Source organism: Mixophyes fleayi, chromosome 10 (genome assembly GCF_038048845.1).
Source record: "Mixophyes fleayi isolate aMixFle1 chromosome 10, aMixFle1.hap1, whole genome shotgun sequence".
NCBI lineage: Eukaryota > Metazoa > Chordata > Amphibia > Anura > Limnodynastidae > Mixophyes > Mixophyes fleayi.
This window is the reverse complement of record NC_134411.1, coordinates 100,477,960-100,500,478: the sequence shown is the minus strand read 5'-3', so window position 1 is coordinate 100,500,478 and position 22,519 is coordinate 100,477,960. Positions and strand designations below refer to the sequence as shown.

The 22,519-nt window shown below is 42.4% G+C and overlaps 1 protein-coding gene across 3 annotated transcripts in view; it reads left to right on the top strand.

Annotated features, from left to right (window-relative positions):
* The window catches only part of ZFPM1 (zinc finger protein, FOG family member 1), a 110,898-nt gene that overhangs the window by 15,771 nt on the left and 72,608 nt on the right, over nucleotides 1-22,519 (top strand). The window contains exon 3 of one of the 3 annotated variants that reach the window (XM_075189300.1): nucleotides 10,794-10,847. Coding sequence is in view for 2 of the 3 variants with exons in the window: in XM_075189301.1 (XP_075045402.1) it covers nucleotides 13,952-13,991 (40 nt within the window). In the remaining variant the exon portion in view is untranslated. Of the gene's footprint in view, nucleotides 1-10,793; nucleotides 10,848-13,149; nucleotides 13,992-22,519 lie in introns of those variants that run through there. The other 2 variants (XM_075189301.1, XM_075189299.1) reach the window with 2 other exon arrangements.

Genomic DNA, 22,519 nt, shown 5'->3' with positions numbered 1-22,519 from the left:
TGCAGGCAGTCAGCGAAGTGTTTGCCAGAACTGCACATGTGTGGGCATGAACGCTTAACGGTACGATTTACTTTTCAAAAAACGTCCTATCCCCTGTCTGTATGGGAAAACAGACACAATGCTAGTTGACACATTTAATAACACCAGTATATCATTTTGACAATGAAGTTTTTCTGGGAGTCGCCCCCACAAGCTACTTACCCTGGTGCTCCCCACAACGTAATCCGCTCCTAACCGTAAAAGGCTGAAAGCCTAGATTAATAATACGTCTTAAAAAAAATAAAACTCCCTTTTACTAAGAATAAGAACAGCACATGGCTGATTTTATTTCTGTCTTGTCTGCATTCTATTTTTTGACATGACAATGGAGGAAAGACTGTATAAGATCACGGTGCATTAATGATTTTAAGCACAGAATGTTCAACTCTCCTCTGTCCTGGTTCCAACGTTTGTTTCACTAAAGGGTCCATCGTCACGGTCAGTCTGTTCTTCCATGGAGATCAGTATCCATGTCTCTCCAATTTCACATCAAAAAGTGGAATGTGAGAGGTGAAAAGAAAATCACTCAATGGCACTGGCACATGGGTGAGGTCATCATCCAAATCTTTTGTGTAGGGCAACTAAAAGTGGACAGAATCTATATAAAGGTTAAGCCCGCTTGGCATCACCTCTTGCCCTGTACTGTATGAAAGGACATCTATTTTTGCATGTATGTATCTTACAGTGGTGGTTTATATCCTTAAATGTTGCCAGGTAGGTTCCCTAGGCACCTCTAGTTTCTCCAGCATGTCTCCTAAAGACATATTTTTGCCTGGGTTTATCAGGGTATCCGGAGAAGTTCTCTGCTAGCGGTCAGCCATGTTGAGCCGGAAATGCCGGTCATCTGTGGAACCACTATTGCCCAAAAAGACAATCAAGGGTTAATTCGGGAAAGGGATAACTTAAGTGAGTTATCTTTTATGACCAAACAGATGGGTGCTTTTTGTTCTTCTCTCAAACTTTTGCCAGACTTCCTGGATACTCACTGGCAACGCCTTGTTATGAAGGTACCCAATCCAGTGCTGAATTGTTATCCGAGACCAGCCCCGATGATGCCACACCACCATGTCAACCAGACTGGGCTTAAAAGAGGAAGCCCAGCCGTGCAGGCCCTGTTCTACATTTTACTTCGAACATACTGACTAGGGGTTACTGCTCCTGTTGGACTGGTCCAGGATATCAAACCCTCAGTGAACTTTGTTTGCTTCCATTTGGACCTGTAAAAAGCACGAAGACATTGAACTTAGTCTGTTCTCCTCTGGCAAAGGAGTCAAACCGTGTGGCTTGTTGATCGGGACACTGCTCCAGAGTAAACAGTGATTATAGCTCCTTTAGGGAACAGTAGGCTTCCTGTGCAATGGACACCTTGACTTTTGTGTGATTGATAAATATACATATATCTATTTTTTCTAGAAAATAAAAAGGTACATTCCTATAGTTCCAGTTGTTTTGCAAAACTCATAGAGGTACCAGGTACCCTCAGGTAGCACAGGAGGCTACCTCAAGCTGACCAGTTGGCTGAGTGAGCAAAAGAGCTACACGTAAGTCCATTAGCCTCACCCCAGTAAATTGCACAGATTATATAGTCCGTTCCTGTGCCCCTCAACCTCATGATTCATTTAAAATATGAGTGAACCAAGCGGTCCTTTAGGAGTAAAACCAAAATATTTAAATTAATGGAGGGGGCAGTTCTAAAGTGGTAGTGAGCTGGATTTTGAAATGACATATTCACTCTTTCTACCATACTCATTGACTCACCCAGAACATTCATGATACTTCCGAAATAGTGGGTGATCTCCCGGACTTCTGAGAGTGTCTGTCAATCTCCATACAGACACGCTAGACCAGAAAAAAAAAATGGTGGACAGAAAGCCAGTGTAATACATGCTCCATACTTCTGCTTGAAGTTATTTGCATAATCGCCCTTTTTTTAAGCCAGGCATTAAGACGTAAGTCGTGTTCTTAAGTCCCAACTTCACAGAGCTACTTTGACTTCCGGATCAGAGGCCTTGGCTAATATGATTTCCACCCAAACCTACAATTTCACAAAAGGCAGAGGTCAGATTTCCATTTTCTGGAATCAGTTGCAAAAGCAGTAGTGTGGGCTGTACCCATATGTGTATGTGGCAGATAAATCGGTTTATTTCAGCAAATAGAAATGAATGTAATTTTAGTACATATGCAGATGAACTGTAAAGTATTGTTGCTTTTTTTTCAATGAAACATCTTTCAGTTTCCCTAGTAAATGATCAGCATATATGTTAAGAATTAAATAAATCTAAACCATTGTCAACTACTTTTCTGCAGATACGATATAAATCTATTTTTTTTTTCTTATACTTAATCTTGTTTTTTACTTCTAGTCCGTTGAAAGCTGAAGTAATTTCTGACTGCACTATTGACAATAAAACTAATCTTTATAGCTTTTTTTTTTTTTTCATATCTAAAGCTTTGAGTGTATTGGAGCCGTGATTGGCAGACACTTCCCTTTGATGTTGAATTATAATACTCTGACAGAAGAGACAACTAGTGCCCGTGCAATTTAGAAATTGGTGTATTGCTCTAGGAGGAAAAAATTCTGGTGCTTTTTTTTCTCCAGCGGTTGTAACGCCATAAAAGCATTTATGCTGCTAAAGGTTGGCGAAAAAACTGGGACAAAGAACTGCTGATTTGTTGCTGTGAAAGGGGAAGAATGGAGAGTTTGTGGTATTTATTCTCCTTTTAATCTTATCATCTTAAAACCAGTTGAAAAAGCATCAGAAGATTATAAAATAACCAGGTCGCATTAGCACATACCAATACATATGCGGAGCTTCCATGACGAACGTTATTAATGTCTGGAGCTGGGGCCGCCTATTTGCTGACTCGGGAAATCTCAGTGTTCTTAGTGTCTACAAATAGTTGTGTATTAAAGGGGAGATTTCTAGGTTTATAGCACATATTTGATCATTTATCCCATACTGGTACATTGATGGGTACCATCTTCTGGAGACAGTCATTTGCTCAGTTCAGCATTACTGGGCACCTCCGTCTCCGTAACCATCTCTGAGCAGCGAAGAATCCCACACACGGCCAGCAATGATGGAAGCCTTCTCATCAGAAGGCAGTGTGGCGGCACAATGGTTAGTATTGCTGTCTCACAGTGCTGGGGTCATGGGTTCCTTTCCAACCAGGACCCTATTTTCATGTGTCTGAGAGCGTCACTCATTCTGTGTCTTCATTATCACCGCGCTGCCCCTCCATGTTTGTAATTGGTCGGATGTGTGGCGCTTGGCTATGATGTCACAGCCCAGTGCCACATTTCCAAGAATACAAGAAGCAGCCCTCACTCCACACTAGGCAAGAAGAGGAGGGGAGTGGGTGCCTAAGGCATAGCTCCTAACATACAGAATCCCAAATGCAGGACAAAATAAGCCCTGCCCAAATGCCATCCAGTTGCGACCAAACCCTGCCCATAGTTGATCAAAAACCCATCCACTTTCCCATTAAGCCCAACCCCTTTTGTGGCCTGCAAATCGGGACGACCCACCAAAATAGGGACAGTTGGGAGGTATGGCTTAAGGTCAATGTGTGGTGGGCAGCACGGTGGCTCAGTGGTTAGCACTACTGCCTCACAGCACTGGGGTCATGAGTTCGATTCCTGACCATGGCCTTATCTGTGTGGAGTTTGTATGTTCTCCCAGTGTTTGCGTGGGTTTCCTCTGGGTGCTCTGGTTTCCTCACACACTCCAAAAACATACAAGTAGGTAAATTGTCTGCTATTGAATTGACGTGTGTGTGAATATAACAGGCAAGCTCCACTGGAACAGAAACTGATGATTAAATTTTCACTATATAAATAACTTAATAAATTATCACTGTAGCTTTAAAAACACACACACTATATATATATATAGAGAGAGAGAGAGAGAGAGATAGAGATAGAAGGGTGATGGAGGCTGGAAAACTCCTTAGATAATATTAGATTTTATTTAAAAAGGCACCAATGTATTGCACAGAGCTGTACAGAAACAAAGACAATGCACATTGATAAAATCACAGGATTGTGAGCTCTCTGCTTACAAGAAGCTGACAATTCTTTGTGTAAACTTTATTCAACAAAAACAGAATTGTCTATTTAAAAGGACACGATCATCAAAATAAAGACAGGTACATAACCTTTAGTGTTTACTACACCACTAGCGACTACTTTCCTATATCTAGAGGCCGTTTAAGTACAAGTCTGTGTTGCAGTCACTGTGTAGATCTTTGCATGCGATAGCTGGTTATTGCTGCTCATCACCCTGCCCACATTTTCACTCTCTAGTTCCCTGGAGCAAACTCTCACTTCTGTGTGGCTGTAAAACAATCAGAATAAGACCACCCTGTTTACTTTAGGCTATAGCTGTGCAGGAGCTGTCGGCAGGAACAATGGCGGAGCTCAACAAGAATGTTGTAAAACTTGCACTTCTTACAACGGCGCCCGGAACAGCAGTCACCCCTTTTATTTATTGTAATAAAAGAAAACGTAACATTATTTGTAGCATCATCGTAAGTTTCTCTACACACAGAAAATAGGAACAAGTCATGAGAACTTCACTAACGGACAGAATGCACAGGATAGTTGTATTTGCAGTTTTACTAGAGCTATGAATGAAAGAGAGTCTACTAGATAGACCACCCTATGGGAAATGTAGATAGCCCCAGAATTTGTAACAGAGTGTCTGCTGCACATTTATATGTAACAATTTTATTGTTTTTTTTTATCTCCATAGGAAGGCCAGTAGTACTTCAATAAGAGATCCTACAATGCAGGACTAGGCTTGCTAACTAAATGAATAAATCATAAATTAATAATTACCACTACTGTGGTCCCTGTATAATGTAGGAGGAACCCCTGTCCATTAGATCATAAAGAGAAAGTGAGAAATAAAACACACACACAAACCTCTTAGTTGAACACAATACACACACTCCCCTGTTCAAAAAACTTCTTGCTCTCTCCTCTTGATCCGATCTAGCACTGACTGTTATTATTACAGGCGACCCCATGCCGTCAATGCTGGAACCTGTAGTTCCACAGCAGCTGGAACTGGAGATGCATGAGTTGCAGCCTCACTACACCTTCATGGCACGAGGATGTTGCCCAGTGCTGTGCATCCTATAGTGAGCAAATGCTGTACAACAAATTATTTTACTCTGCAGCTAGTTGGGTGGGGGACAATTGCCGCAGGTAATAAAATACATGAAGAAATAAGAGTAAATTTTCATTAAAAAAAAGTACTTTTATTAATGTTTAATATAATTCATAACTTATCCTACTATAGATCAGTTGTACATATAAAAAGGAATAAAGTTACTGAAATAATCCAGATTGTCAAAGTTTCAGGAGAGGAAGCACTGAGACTGGGTACACACTACAGGAATCACATCAGGAGAAATTTTCTGTAACGACTTTTAGACGTTGGTGTAATCCCGATGAGCAGCCGATTCATGTGTACGCACTTACATGATTTACCTTCAGGGGGTAAATGTATCAAGCTGATTCTAGCTATCATTTATATTTATCATTCTACAAAATGACAACTAGAATCTGATTGGTTGCTATAGGCAACATCTCTACTTTTCAAACCCGCCAGAAAACTCTCAGCTTGATACATTTACCCCCAGATCTGTGATCTTCATCTGTCAACCAACTGCTGAAAAAATTGTGACTCTAGACTCTATGGAGATCTGGCGGTCGTGAGTGCGTGCGTACACACTGCAGAATTTGCCCGACATCGTTCCATCGTTTATAGAGATTATTAGGCCAGTTATAAAGTGAAACTATACAATGTGCTTTGTTATGATAAAACATGATAATGGAAGCGTATACACTAATGCCACATCGGTCCCAACAGTCGATTATCATGCGATTGGCACGATAATTGGGTGAAAAACCTGTAGTGTGTACCCAGCTTTAGTTGGGCTGAGTAATGTGCATTGATCACTATATAAATAACCTAGACAAATGGAGGCTGTATAATAGATGGATGGTTAATATATAACTTGTTGGGCAACTAGGTATTATATAATAATATGGCTAAATGGGGCTCTCAAATGTACTGGTCATTGGGATCAGGTCTATATAATACAATGATTTTTTGGACCTGTTGGTGGCTATATATTATGCAGGTCAATTGAGTCACTATGCACTTGTTTACCTCTCTGTCATACTGTGTATCTTGTCACTACACAAAGTATATTCCTTGGATTATACTATAAATATAACCTGTAGCTTTGGGGGTATTTGTAGTTAGGAGATGTTCTGATGAGTATTTAAACATGTATCTAAAAAAGTGTGGTTGGATCAGAGCATTTCTATGAAAACTCAGACAGGTCAGAGAACTAATAATTTGTAATTACTAGTATAAAAAGTACAGGGACGCACCTCTAGAGAGGAAGTGTGAGGCTCTGGGTAGTTGACATTTATATAGTGATGCATTTGTTTTTAGTAGTAAAACAACATCAACTTGTACCCAGCTAAAGATTATACAGATATTGGAAGTCCATATGATTTACAGTATGGGTTACATACTGTAAGAACATATCATGGGGGTGAATAATAAGACAAAAAAACTTAATGAGCATGATTATTGCTTGTAATGATTTTCTCTGCTACTCAAAGTGAGTACTCAGTTTGCTGGGGGAGCATCATTTACAAGTAATGTAACCTTTGATTGCTCTTTTTTTTCCATAACCTGCTAGTGTTGCTGTTATTGATGTCTGTGGAGAGATTTCCTGCCTAATATTGTGTAGGTCCCCCTCGTGTCGCCAAAACAGCTCTGACCCATCGAGGCATGGACTCCACTATACCTCTGAAGGTGTCCTGTGGTATCTGGCACTAAGACGTTTGCAGCAGATCCTTTAAGTCCTGTAAGTTGTCAGGTGGGGCCTCTGTGGCTCGGACTTGTTTTTCCAGCACATCCCCCAGATGTTGATCGAATGGAGATCTGGGGAAATTGGAGGCCAAGTCAACACCTTGATCTCTGTCATGTTCCTCAAACTATTCCTGAACAATTCCTGCAGTGTGGCTGAGCACATTATCCTGCTGAAAGAGGTCACTGCCATCAGGGAATACCGCTGCCATGACGGGGTGTACTTGGTCTGCTACAATGTTTAGGTAGATGGTACGTGCCAGAGTAACATCCACATGAATGCCAGGACCCAAGGTTTCCCAGCAACACATTGCCCAGAGCATCACACAGCCTCCGCCGGCTGCCTTCTTCCCATAGTGTATCCTGGTGCCATCTCTTACCCAGGTAAATGACACACATGCACCCGGCCTTCCACATGATGTAAAAGAAAACATGATTCATCAGACCAGGCCACCTTCTTCCATTGCTCCTTGGTCCAATTGTGGCGCTCACATGCCCATTGTAGGCACTTTCGGCAGTGGACAGGGGTCACATGGGTACTCGGACCTGTCTACGGCTACACAGCCCCATACGCAGCAAGCTGCAATGCACTGCGTGTTCTAAAACTTTTCTCTCATAGCCAGTAATAAAGTTTTCAGCAATTTGTGCTACAGTAGCTCTTCTGTGGGATTGGACCAGACGGGCTACCACTTTTGTTAGGTACTAACCACTGCATACCGGGAACAACCCACAAGACCTCCCGTTTTGGAGATGCTCTGACCCAGTCTTCTAACCATCACAATTTGATCTTTGTCATAGTCACTTAGTTCCTTATGCTTGCCCATTTTTCCTGCTTCCAACACATCAACTTCAGGAACTGACTGTTCACTTGCTACCCAACATATCCAACCCCTCTAAAGGTAACATTGTAACCAGATAATATATTCACTTCACTTGTCAGTAGTTTTAATGTTGTGGCTGATTGATGAATATGTAAACATTTTTGTACTTTTGCAGAACCTACATGGGATTATTTTATTTTTTTTCAAGCCAGGTGGTGGCGCTGTTCGGTTTATGATTTTAGGTGTTAGGTGTTTAGGAGACAAACCAAACTACAGTTATGTAAAATAGGTAGCTGATATACAGATTAGCCAAGGCTGTCTGGATAATGTTAGGAATTGTGTTTTATCTCACAGAAATAACCTTTATAGTTTAGATTTTGTTACAGCGATGAGCAGACTTTGAACTACAGAAACTAATAAGCAAGGATGTAAATATATTTTATCTCCTTGCACTGCAGAATTTATATTTACTCTTATTACATTTGGTTAATGATTAGTATATTAGTTTACCATAATAGTGTTCAAGAATGAACTTTTTTATACTACAACATTAGCATATTACATCACTAGAGGTCTGCAGAACAATCTTCACAAATAATATAATATTTTGCATAAAATGTAATAGCTGTACGACAAAATTAGCTCCAAAATTTGATTCTTTTTCACTCCCTTCTGAAGAGCTGCAAAATTTAGGGAAAATATGAAAATAATTTCTTACAGGATTTCCAGTTCTGTATGTTCCCAGTTGCCTGAAGACTGGATACTAACTGAATTCTCACTTAAAGGATCACTGGCATTAACAGGGCTGGCTACTTCTTAATAAATCCTGCCAATTTATGTAGCAAGTAGAACGGATACCACTGTTACCTGAGTCTCATCGCTGAAAGACAGAGGGCTAGATATACTAAACTGCGGGTTTGGAAAAGTGGAGATGTTGCCTGTAGCAATCATCATCACCATTTATTTATATAGCGCCACTAATTCCGCAGCGCTGTACAGAGAACTCACTCACATCAGTCCCTGCCCCATTGGAGCTTACAGTCTAAATTCAATAACACATACAGAGACAGACCAGGGTCAATTTTTTTGTTAGCACCAATTAACCTACCAGTATGTTTTTGAAGTGTGGGAGGAAACCCATGCAAACATACAAACTCCTCACAGATAAGGCCATGGTCGGGAATGAACTCGGGACCTCAGTGCTGTAAGGCAGAAATGCTAATCACTGAGCCACCGTGCTGCCACCAATCAAATTATAGCTTTCATTTATCTAGTGCATTCTACCAAATGACAGCTAGAATTGTTTGCTATAGGCAACATCTCTACTTTTTCAAACCATTAGTTTAGTAAATATAACCCAGAGTCTGTTATAGATCTCAATGGAAACTTGTTCCCTGCAGCTAACACAATGCTGGAGAGCTAGCTACCCGATTCAGGTGACAAAGGGGGTCAGTGTAAGCCCTCCCCATCTGCTATAAGTACAGGACTGATTAAGAAGGGATTGTCCAAAAAATTTTAATCATATGTTTACGGAGGAGATTTTTGTTAATTATTTTGTGTGGGTAACATTTTGCACACAAGTTTACATTTTATTTAATGTCTCTAGATTGTGGAGCCGTAGTTGTTGTCCCAGTTGCTTTTCTCCCTCAGCGTTAATGTTGGACATGAATAAAAATGATGAAAGGAATGTACCCCTATTCCTGCACTACATTATTATGTGTTAACCTGTTTAGCTCCTTACCTGTTGCAGTTTTTTTTCTTTATAAGTGTTATTTACTATGCTGTTTGATTAGCCCTGCCCACTTTTGCTGGAAGACTTGCAGTTGAGTTATAAATATTGTATTTCTCATTATGAATAAGACACACCTAGCGTGACACATTCTGCTGCTCAATGTCACTCTTCTGTTTGCTACAAACAATAGGTGAATTTATTTACAGTAATTACCTTATTATTGTCATTGCTATAGCCTAAGCACTTGTACCCAGCAGGCTGCCTCTAATGGTTTCAAAGTGTAATTCAGGCTGTTTCAAATACCCTTAATTAATTAGTAAAGAGCAGTTAAGAATACAAACTAATCAGATGTAGTAATTGTAATGCTTTTAAATGCATAACGAGTGACTTAGTATACATTTTCTCAGATTAGGGGGTAGGGTGAGTAAATGTTCATACATTATGGGGTGTTAATATAAGCAAGCACACATTAGGGGTTACTTAATAAACATTATCATCATGCTAAGTACATTACTTTGTGGACCTCCCCTGGGGGGCGTGATGAGGCAATCTGCATGATCACGGCCCCGCCCCTGCTGAGCAAAGATGCAATTTGCATCATCGGGCAAGGGGGTGGGGCCATTAACTGCATCAAATCACGTCATTAAGGCACCGCCCGTTTTCAGGAGGGTGGCTTACTGTGTATGAAATTCTGGAGTCACCTAGACATTCCAGGAGGTAGACAAGTATGTGCGTAGTTGGTTAAAAAAAAAAAAGAGTTAAAAAATCCTAGTCCTATAGCAGACGTAAACAATGAGTGTTTCTCCAGCTCTGCGGAACTACAAATTCCATCATGCCGTTGTTGGCAGTGAATGCTGTCTCGTAGGTCCACGACTACTACAGATCCACAGGTTGCCTAAACCTGCATTTATTTTGCGTAGCCTGACCTTGGCTAACTGAGGGAATGTAACACCAGATGAGACCGGAGACACAGAACACCCCACCCACACATTTCATATGAATACAATTTCTGTAACAATTATCACACAACACAACAAAATCAACAGATCAAGTTTTCACAATTGTGTGCCTTTATTGAGAACTAAATTGGGTGCAGCAGCAAAAGAGTGATATGATCTCCCATGAGATAACATCTCCACATGCAGTGTTTTCTGTGAGCTGATTAATCTGACCTAATCAGCCCTATGCAACAACACAGCAGAAGTTGATATTATCTCAAAGGAGATATCACATATATTGTGAACCTAAGTGCATGTGTGACAAACAAGTGCTGTATAGACTAATGTGCTTGTTTATCTTCTCTAGGATATGATGTATAGAATGTTTGAAGCTTTTGCTAGTAACAAACAGGATTCAAAGGTAAGGTGACGCTTAACCACCCTTTAAAGTAGATCTGATTTTGTTGTAAGTAGTAAAATTACCTTTCCCTTTGCCATATTTCTGTGAAAATCCATTCCACATAACAAGTCACCGATTTGGATTGATACATACACTACCGTGATAAGCAGCAATGTGCAGTAATGTGTACTAATGCATATTTTGCACTTGCATAACAGGCATAGTTTTAGGAGTAGCTACAAAATCCTGAGCATTGGGTAGCAGTGTAAGAGGAATTTGCAAACAGCCATGCTGCCACCTATGGACAAGGTTTTTCTAATGTGCCTCCACCCAGGGCCTGATCAACCAATAGGCTGATCAGGCTGCAGCCTGGAGCGTTGGAGTCTGGGGGGCGCAGCGTCCCCGGGGTTAATTTTTTTTCTTTTTTCTTTTTATTTAGGTAGCGTTGGTCCTGAATCATCGGGACCACCCCTTGTCTAAAGGGGGCGGCCCGACTACTAGATGACAGGCAGTCTGGCAGCGATTGCTGCTAGCTGCCTGTCAGTGCGGCCGCGGGAGCTTCTTACTGTGGTCACATGAGATCAGGACTTCCACATCTCACGTGACCACAGTAAGAAGCGCCCGCGGCCGCGCTGACAGGCAGCTAGCAGCAATCGCTGCCAGACTGCCTGTCATGTATAGCGCTGGAGAGAAGACTGCTGCCCAGGAACAACAGGTAAGTCCTAATGTCTGGGGGCGGAGGGGCTGGTAACAAAGCTAAAGGGGCAACTAAAGAGGCTAATGGTGGCAGGTGACATTGCTAATGGGGCCAGATAATGCTAAAGGGGCAGGTGAAGAGGCTAAAGGGGCAGGTGAAGAGGCTAAAGGGGCAGGTGAAGAGGCTAATGGGGGCAGGTAACAATGCTAATGGGGCAGATAAAGAAGCAAATGGGGCAGATAACAATGATAATAGGGGCAGATAGCAATGCTAAAGAGGCTAAAGGGGCAGGAGAAGAGGCTAATGGGGGCAGATAATTCTAAAGGGGCAGGTGAAGAGGCTAAAGGGGACAGTTGACAATGCTAATGGGGTCAGTTGAAGAGGCTGAACGGGGCTGATGAAATGGTCGAGGGGACTATTTAAAAAAAATAAAGCAGCTTTGGGGGGGCATAATCTTTGTATTGTGTGACGGTTATGAGGATGGTCTCTGTGGTTCTAGGGTCATTAGAATGCAAAATGTTAGTCAGATGGGGCTGATAGAGGTTTATATTTGATTATAGCTCTTTGACAACAATTTTTATATATTTTATTGCCTACATATGCCTGTGCTATGGGGTAGTTTTATATATCCATAATGGACTGTTGTGTTTTGGAGCCTAATCATTCAGGCTTTGTTAACATTTAGCATTATAATACAATTGCTGCATATTTTCAAAACAGGACCCCGACTTTCCAGAAGCAGCTAGCAGACAACAAAGCTGCAAGAACAGGGAAGAGAGAGGAGCAAGAACAGGTAAGAGAGAATGCACAATCTGTCTAATTTTGAATGCTGGCGAATTCTCCTGAATATATATATTCAGGAGTATTCCTATACACACGCTGCGGCGGTAATAGCCTAGGGCGGCTGGAACCCTTAATCGGGCCCTGCCTCCACCCATAACCTGAGTTTTAGGGTCTGCTACATGCAGCCATTTTACCTTGCGTCCCTCTGTTCCTCTTACAGCATGGCTGAAAACCAGGATATGCATGCGGGAGGCACAATCACAAGCCACATTCAAGAAAAATATCTGGAAGGCTAGGTACACATTAGTAAAACTACAGAAAAGTAGGTGGTGATGCAGCTTTAAGCAAACTTGTATTTGATTTTTGTAAAGCAGTCTTACACAAGCTGTGGCTCAACTGCAGTGGACATCAATATTGTAAGACATCTGTTGTGAAACTAGAAAACCTAGAATGCCCTGAGAATAAATTCTCAAAGTATGCTGGGACTTACAGTTCCACAAGAGTTGTAGAGCCATAGTTTACCTGTGTTTTAAAGACACTTGGTGAAATGTGGAAATGGCAGACTTGTGCACTTTAAACATGGCAAGTGATGTAAATTAAAAATGAGCACAGCCAGACAATACCGTGTTTCATCACGAAGTCCCTTCTTGTCAAAATATAGTGAACTAGAAGCTTGTCCAAGGCAGGCACCCGTAGTCGTGTGGTCAGAGGGGCGGCAAATATGAAAGTCCTCTATTCCGATCCATGCTGCGTGCGTCCTGACGTCAGAGGCTGGGCGGCAGCTGCTGTGTATATCGGTGGGCGGGCTCTAGAGCTCCGCCTCCCTCCCGTGGTCACGCCTTGTTTGGAATGTTGCGCTCCGGCCGCTTTGATACATTTCAGGGTTTCATTGAGAAAGTGACAATCCCGGCGCGTCTATCCGGGGTAAGGCTGAGAGGAGGCCGGCCCACAGCGCCTGGACCACGGGAATACACACAGCCAGTGTCCTCCTGCCTCCCGTACCGTTATCTGTCCTGCCCCGGGGCTCTGCCTTCACTATACACCTGTTCTGCTCAGCTGGACCGCGATCTGCAGAAGCATCAGCCCTGGACTCCCACACAACTCATCACTGTCCCTGGAGCGCTCTGGATCCTGTTCTTAGGGCTTTATCACGCCCAGTTTGTTGCTAGCAGGGCTACTGGATGACATTGACTAGTGACACGCTGCATTTGGGTTACCTACAAATCTGCATCCCCAGATAGTCCTGGGGGGCTCTGTCTACCCCTTGGCTCAGACTACACCAAAAAGAGGGCTATTGAGACCTGGGAAAAAAAAGCTGTTTACAAGGGAACTGCCTCTGCCAAAGTCTGATGATAGACCAGAAGTCACCTACCACTGACAGGCTATTGATATGAGAGATTCTGCTGTCACAGCCTTCTATAAGACAATTGCCCCTGGCAAATGCTAGTAATATAACGGCTATTGCTGCAACAGTGGAGGAACTTACCCCTGTTGAGGCTGAAGACTAGGAACCTCTTGTCTTTTTCATGCGGATCGTTTTCCTGGCCTGAACATCTGTGTGGACTATTTACTGGGCTGAGGGGCTGGTGTGGGCATGAGGACAGCCTGATCCGTCCTGGCCACCCTGACTGCCCATCGCAGAGAAATGTCCAGAAGAAAACAGAGTAATCCTAGACAGATTAAACGTAAGTACCACATTGTTACCTGCCATGATCTCCATTGCTAGGAAAATGTGCAGTACCCTCTTATACATTGGTCATTAGTTTACCCCCTAGACTGTTCACTCCACACCTTTCTCTTATATTGAAGTTGCATTGGTAATGCATACTATTATACCCACAATATAGGTCAAATTAATACTTTGTTCCTTTTCGGGGCTCTGTGAGAAGTACCCTCTCTGCTCTTACATTAGTTAGTGACTGGTGGCAGGAAACAGGGATGCACAGTTCAGACGGGCTGGCAGTACACAGAAGTCTGAATCATTTTCTAGCCTATGTCTCTGTAAACTAAACACTTGGTGGTGTTATCCCACAGCTTCAGATATAATAGAAATGTACCTAGCACTAGAGTATACACACTCTGTGTTCTGTCTCACCTCTGAGGGGGAAACGGTAATGTTTTGCAACAGATCGTTTACAATTCAGGTGTGTGACAGAATGTATACAGGATAATTGGTATAGAGACAGTTGTTTTAGGGCTGTTGGTGTCTTCACTGCTTAATCTGTCCATTGCAATTTGGGCTCCGGGGTGACCTTTATAGTTAGGTTGGGACTTAAATGCAAAATGTATAGTGTTTTTTGTTTGATTTTGTTATATCCTTTTATTATTTTTGTTGTTACTATCAATAATAATAATAATATTATGTTACCACATTGTCCTTGTCTGACTGGTTTTATATTTTCACATTTTAAGTGAATATTAAGCAACTGTTTGTTGAACTACAGCTCCCAGAATGCCTTTAACTATTGCGGACTTCCATATATCTCCCACCTGTTAGAGCATACTCGGAGGGCTTATCTGCATCTAGAGAAACACGGCTTACCCGCTACCTGATGGTCTTTTATGTAATAAATGGCAGTGAACAAAGTTTGCCCCTTAAGGAAAAAATAAAATCTTACGATTTACATATTAAAGCCAGTTATTGGTTTAGGCTTTTGGTGCCGTGAAGTATTAATTTAGACCGTATCCAATTGTTCTGACAGTTGCAGACCTTGATCTTATCTTCTCTTACTTGGCATTGTAGGGTGTCAAGATGGCGGACCTGGAAAGGGCTGTGTATGTAATATATGTTCTCAATTGCATGGCGATTTAGATGAAAGCGCAGGATCTAATATCAAGAATGAATGGACCGTTTGTCATTTCTTTTACTCCGCTCTCCCTAAATCTTCGTGGCCTAGTCCATTAATAGTAATGTTTAACTCCTAGCATGCTGCAATGTTGTCTCCACTTTTTATTCTTCCTTCTCCTTTCCAAAGTGTATGCAAAGGTTTTGTCATAGTAACAAACTTTTCACCTCTAGAGGGCTGTGCACATATTATCCAAAGCTTTCTAAACAGGTTGCACACCATTCTATTCAGTAGTAATTTTCAATATATGTTTCTTTGATTGGATAGTCCTGAAATCTCAATTTACATTTTTTATTTTTTTTTACTCATTTAATGTTTGTTTGTTTTGTTTTTGTTTTTTAGTTTTTTTTTAATACAGTGCTGGACAAATGCCAGGAGCCAGGTTTTCAATGCGACCCAAAAATATATATACTACTGGTGCCTAAATGTTGGTAGTCCTTTCTATCTGTGTCAATGGATGCTCCTCCTGGCCCCTGAAATTTAGTATTGTCCACCCCTGGTGATTAGGGCCTCTTGGTTGAGTTATCCTGCGGCATTAAGATGTCTGTGGGTCCTAACACTTCCCAAGTACGCTTGTTGTGTCTTTCTTTGAAACCACCAAAAAGAAAGACCTGTCTTGAAAGTTTCATTTTCTATTATATACACACTGCTGGCCCATTGTCAAATATACACTGCTTATCATTTGTAAATGTAGAAGGAACAGTAAAAGGCGGGCTTCTTTTCAGCTAAGGTTTACTTTTGTTTGCTTCATTTGTTTTTGTGTGATCTGTGTGCCTAGGAGAAGCTGGAACGAGTCCTTCTTGCGCAGTTTGTTAGATAAGCCTTCCAACAGTTTCCCTAAACATTGGACTTCCATATTCGCACCCAGAGGGCCGTCTGTGAACTCTTGTGAGATGTTATAAACTATCATCTGCTCCAAGTCATGTGTTGGTTCTTTATCATGTGGTGTTCTGTAATTTTATTTCATTACCCTGTGAGTTCAGGCTGGAGAGAATAGTTGCGGTTCCTTTTTAGACCTTAATCATTGTAAGAATTTTAAGACATATCCAATGTAGTTATATTTGGAAAACACAGAGGTTACCATACTCAGTCCTTAGATTCACCAACAGTTTTTCTGGAAGGTCCACCAATACTACGCCGAGGATTATATCTTCCTCCCTGCAGGAGATCCTGAAAGCCTGTATTTATGGTTTTAGCTCTAGTGGTTTAAAATTTTGACCTATGGCAATGTGGAGAAGCCCGCAGAATGCCAAGCTGATTCTTTATAGTGGAGGCAGTCATTTTGTGGGTTGAACCAGTATTTAGATAATTGCAGCCTATCGAGTCACTAGAAAGCCATGACATCAGGGATGTCAAGTGTCTAACGATATGATTGGCTGAATATTGGTCATCCCATAAAGTGGCTGTGTACAGGTCATGGGCTCTTTTTAATGTATACAGAAGTCCCTAATTATGCACATCAGCCCCCTGGTTAGTTTCCTGTGGTTAGACTATATGTTCTGCTTTATATGAGGGATACTGGAGTGTGATTTTTCCAGGGGTCATGCAGGATTATGGATCTGGCACACTCTTGTGGAAATCCCCATTAGGCTTTTAGAAGACAATTTAGTTGTTAACTGACCCTTGGCTTTAAAAATATGGCCATGGTGATGGCTGAGGTCGCCTGTATGGTTCAGTTGATCATGTCTGGTTTTGTTATCGTATGTAAATCTCCATCAATTATTTTTCATTCATCTTTCTGAATGAATAGTCCCATTTATATTCTAGAACAGGGCTGGCTTATGGTCTTTTTGTGGCCCTCCCAGGACTTTCTGTGAGTCTGCATTACCTTCCCTGAAATCGTACAGAGGTCGGGGCCACAAAAAGCATCGGAAGGCAACATCTGACTCATGGGCCGCTAATTGGATTGCCATGCGCTATAAAACGACAGGAAGTGGCCCATGGTGAAAGCTAAGAAGACCTTGCCCTTGGCCATTTTGCTCAATAACCGTCATGACGACGACGGGGCAGCATAGCAATGCTCTGAGTGTTAGCTGGGCTGCACAAGGGGCAGATCCTGCCCATCGATGTGAGTGCTGGGCAAGCAGGATCATTGGCTACTTTGGTCCCCTGGACCGAGAGGCCGTATCCCTTCTGTAATGACACACAGGCTGATATTAGACCACTATGTCTCCAGTATATCCTCCTCCTAACAACATGTGTTTAGTGGGCAGGATTCACCTGCCGTAAAGCAGATACCCTGGACTACATGTAACAATCATCAACTGGCAACAGCTAGAATTCAGAAGGGTGCCTTGTAATTTGCATTTATTAAAAGAGGGTTTTTAGTGTTCAAGTTTGGTACTTGTTTTACATTTCTGTCCCATAGAGCCTCAATTAACCTCTTGGTGCTCTAACATCATCACTATCATCATCACCATTTATTTATATAGCACTACTGATTCCGCAGCGCTGTACAGAGAACTCGCTCACATCAGTCCCTGCCCCATTGGAGCTTACAGTCCAAATTCTGTAACACACACACACAAACACACACTAGGGTCAATTTTGATGATAGCCAATTAACCTACCAGTATGTTTTTGGAGTGTGGGAGTAAACCGGAGCACCTGGAGGAAACCCACGCAGACACGGGGAGAACATACAAACTCCTCACAGATAAGGCCATGGTCAGGAAATTAACTCGTGTCCACAGCGCTGTGAGGCAGAAGTGCTAACCACTGACCCACCATGCTCCCACATTTTCATTGTAAAACACTACAGAATGTGCTGGTGCTATATAAATAGATGATGATGATTGTCCTTTACATCTTATTCTGTATAAGATTCTGTGTAAGAGAGCCTATAACACCAGCAAGCCAGGTCTGCCGCCTCAGCTACATAGGGCTTCTTTTTGGGTCTATGTCTGCAATACATCAGAATCTGAGATGGGGGCAGGTTTTCATATTTTCCTTTTGGACACTACACCAAGGAGCTAGCGAGCACCAGGAATATTGCATATACATACAGTCACATGTAACCTTATCTCCCCAGCCCAGATACATGGAGGAGATGGAGAGTCCAGGAGCTCATTACTCCGCTTGCTGTTATGCAGATTATTTTGATAGGAAGGGGGGATGGGGGGCTGATGTGAAAGGTGAGAAGCTGCTTCTGCGTTTTCGGAGGCCCCAGCTCCCACCCAGATGCTGCACAGGATAACAGCAAGAGCTGAGATCAGCAGCCAGATAAGCTTAAAATATTCCATTATGCAGTCACATCCTGATACAATCAGTGTGTCGGGACAGGCCTGAATGCAGATCTTATCTCCTGTGACTCTCACATTCATTGTATTAAAAGGATCACGTGTGTTACAAAGTATTTCTTCTGAGATCTCGCAGCTGCTGCGATCTTATCTTCCCCACACTAGATATTACTCTGCAGCCAGCAGACATGTGTGTGGTTTTTTTTCTGATGATTCTGAAAGAAGATTAAAATCTAAATGCAAAATAAACCGGACTCCTATATTTTTTTTTTCCAGGAGCAGATGGTGAAATGGGATTAGATTGCATTTTGTAATAATTTTATTTAGCTAATCGGTCCTGATAATGGAGGTTTGGTGGCAGCTGTGTGATATTTGGCTGGGTTAGATGGGGTGGGGGGGGGGGGGGGGGGGGTGACCTGTTTCTCCCAGAACTTTGTCGGTGTTCTCTGGGCACCTTCTGCCTTGTTTGCTCTGCAGAGATCTAGGCTGGCGATAAGGAGCCGATTTAGGGATGGCAGGAATAACTGCCTGATAAAACTGGTTTATCTGACGGGGGAAGTAATTGCAATCCTGAAGTTCTATCTACCTGTCTGGGTTTTTCCAGAAGCGATTATTACATTGATAAATCTGATTCTTTCTCTCCTTCTGTCCCCTTTTCTCTCTTTCCAAATCCCTCAAGCCATTTCCTATTCCATTTCCTCTTACCAACTTCCTCCACCTTTAACCCCTTTTGCTAATGCCGGAAAGGGCTAACAAAACCGTTAAAAGAACGGCAAAACAGTCTTTCATTTCACACCTATGATTTACCGAGGTGGTGATTTGGTTAGTAATAATAAGCCCTTGTACTAGAACACGGTTTGCTATTGGCTAACGCAGAGCTCACACAAACGTTTGTGATGGAGGGCAAGGGGTTAATGAGCCTCCCACGCGTTTGTTGTGCCAGGGCGGAGGGGCAGCCATGCTGTCTGCTGTTCCTGTGTTTGAAAGACTTAGCTGCTGAAATACAATACTGATCTCCAGTGTGATAAGGTCGGGATTCTTACTAAAGGAAGCCAAACAGGTATGTTGCAGCCTCTTTGGGCGCTCCTGCCAGGTACCATCTGTTGGCCAAATGATGAGTCCGGTGTCACGGAGAGTGCTATGTGAGTGCCAGGGTTTGACCCTCTCATAGTTAATCTCTGGTCATCACAAAGCCCATGCACAGTGTGAATATATTGTCCATTTAGTCTAACTGACTTAATTATAATGGGGATTGATGGTAAATTCAGCTGGATAAAACATCTGGCTGGTTAAGAGTTCTCTTCCGAACCACTAGGGTTGTCCTCGTGGATCTGCTCCACATGTATATGTAACTTTTTTTTATATTTATATAGTGCCAATCATATTAATGCACAGTCCCTAGACCATACATGCCAACTCTCCCGGAAAGTCCGGGAGACTCCCGAAATTCGCTTGCATCCCAATCTCACCGAGAATCGCGTAATTTGACGCGATTCTTGGTGAATCACGCCATTTTGGAGGGGGCGGGACGAGGCCAATCGGGTCATTTTGCCCAAACCCCCCCCCCCCCCCCCCCCCCGCGACGTGAATTACGTTTTCGCGGGGGGGCGGGGCCAAAATGATGCGATTGGCCCCCTCCAGTCACGCCCCCTAGACTATAGGAGCTTACGTTCTAAATTCCCAACCACACAAACTAGGATCCATTTTTGAATGAAGCTAGTTAACCTACCAGTATGTTTTTGGACTGTGGGAGGAAACCAACACAAACACGGGGAAAACATACATGTGGCTGCATCACTTATAAATTACCTTTTGTATAAATTTATTTCAATTAGTGGCGATGTTTATCATTGCAGATGTACTGATGTTTGTTTTGGAAATGTATTGATTTCTGAAGCAGTAGGCATATGTTGGAGGAAATATGGTTATGTAAAAAAGGAAGTCCCGTGCTAATTAATCCTTCTGTGGGTGACCAACAGTTTTTTAGCCTGAACATACAACAGGGGGTTGTTACCTTTTATCCTGTCTTGTTGAAAAGATAGACAAACTACATGACTAATGCAACCAGCAAGTAATTTAGAAAATCACAGATTTGAATGTTAGTTTTGTTAAATTCAAGATTAGAGAATATATTACATCCTCATGGTACAGAGCTGTGAGCAGGCAAACCCGTAGCAATGCCTCTGGCTTGTTGTTGGACTCTGGTCCCACAGCTTGGCTATGGCAAGAAACTATTCATAGGTTCATCCAGCTGGGCCCTATGCAGTCCAGCATCAGTCTGTTCTAATACTGTTGTAAATGCTCCCAACTGTAACCAAAAGTGCGTAGGGGGTCACTGGAACAAATATGTTCAATCCCATACCTGTAACAAAACACTAGTGGGTAAGGGGCCTGATGCTGGGCACTAATGGTAGTTAATTTGTTTGTTAAATTGATAGCATTTGGTATTATGTGTACGGCGATTGATGGACCTGCTGGCAAATTTTAGCCCGGGGGCCAAGACTCGACTCGGCAGCCTATTTTAATGGGGGAAAAAATGCAGGCAGCCCAGTGATCAACCCAAGGTAGCCCAGGATGGGCCCGGACTGGCTTACCTCTGACCTGCAGATACCAAGGCCTATCATCATCATGAGCTATTTATATAGCGCTACTAATTCCGCAGCGCTGTACGGAGAACTCACATCAGTCCCTGCCCCATTGAGCTTACAATCTAAATCTCCAAACACACACACAGACAGAGAGACTAGGGTCAATTAGATAGCAGCCAATTAACCTACCAGTGTGTTTTTGGAGTGTGGGAGGAAACCGGAGCACCCGGAGGAAACCCACGCAAACACGGGGACAACATACAAACTCCTCACAGATAGTGGTCGGGAATCAAACGAACGACCCCAGTGCTGTGAGGCAGAAGTGCTGACCACCGAGCCACTGTGCTGCCCACAAGGCCTATGACTGGAGTGCATTCTGTGACTGCACTGAACAACTGAATGGGTACAATTTGGCCCCTCGCTGATCTGGGCTTTTCAGAACTTGTGCTGACAACCAGATTGCTGTGTGTGAGAAGAATTATGAGAGAAAACCGTCACCTTAAAATATATATAAATGTTTTGGTTTTTTAGCTGGATTGAGACTTTGTGGCAAAAAAAAAATCCTGTAAATGTGCGACTCCGCCTGATCCTCTTTAGGTATAAATAGATAAATCTCATGATCATCAAATGAGAAGAATTAATTACATCCAACAAAAGGGCCGTCCGCACTCTAACTTGATCTGAAATAAATCTGGGGGATTTGGAGGTTAACCCTTTGTGTGCACGGTTGGCTGAGCTCCATGAATGTAAAGTATCCATGATGGGTGAATCCCAGAAGTCCTGTGTGTCAGGTTTTTATTATATTATATCTGTTTAAGTAAAACAGGAGAGTTTGTGTGACTTCGCATTTTCAACATACACTATAGCTCTGCTGTCGCCTATCATAATATGTTTCTAATGTGCTCCACACGCTAGAGGGTAAGAGGTAGGTCAGTAACGTTTTACAGTCGCTGGTAGTGTGACTTTAAAAAAGGTCTTCTGTCTTTTAGAAACCATTCATTCTTTGGCTTGTATGTGCTCTCCTGCAGCCTTTACTAGTTTACATCATCTTTTTTGGCATCCTGCTAACTTTTCAGCGATGTCTTTATAACATCGGGCAGAGTTGAACTTTGTTTCTGTTGCCTGTCATACGACACAGAGCTGCTCTCTGTATAAAATGTATCTAATTCAGAGGGCGCAACGGGGGGGGGGGAAGAATCAATGCTATAAATACATGACTGAAAAGCAGAGAGTGGTTATAGAAACAGGATGTATAATCTGTGATCCTGTTCCATAGACACCCGTGCGGCAGCGGTTCCGGCTATGTGAGAGTACCAGGACCCTGCTGAGTACAGTGAATGCATATATTCCTACAAAGTTGCCTGGGAAATACCACATTGAATATATATAGGGGGGGGTTGAAATATTTCAGCTGGGGGTTTAACAATGTCAGTGTTTGATATCATCCAGAGATCTAGCTAATCTTAGATTTTTTTGGTATTTTTGGCATTATCCTTTTATGAATATATTGTAAACATATCAATACGGCTCTCTTACCTAT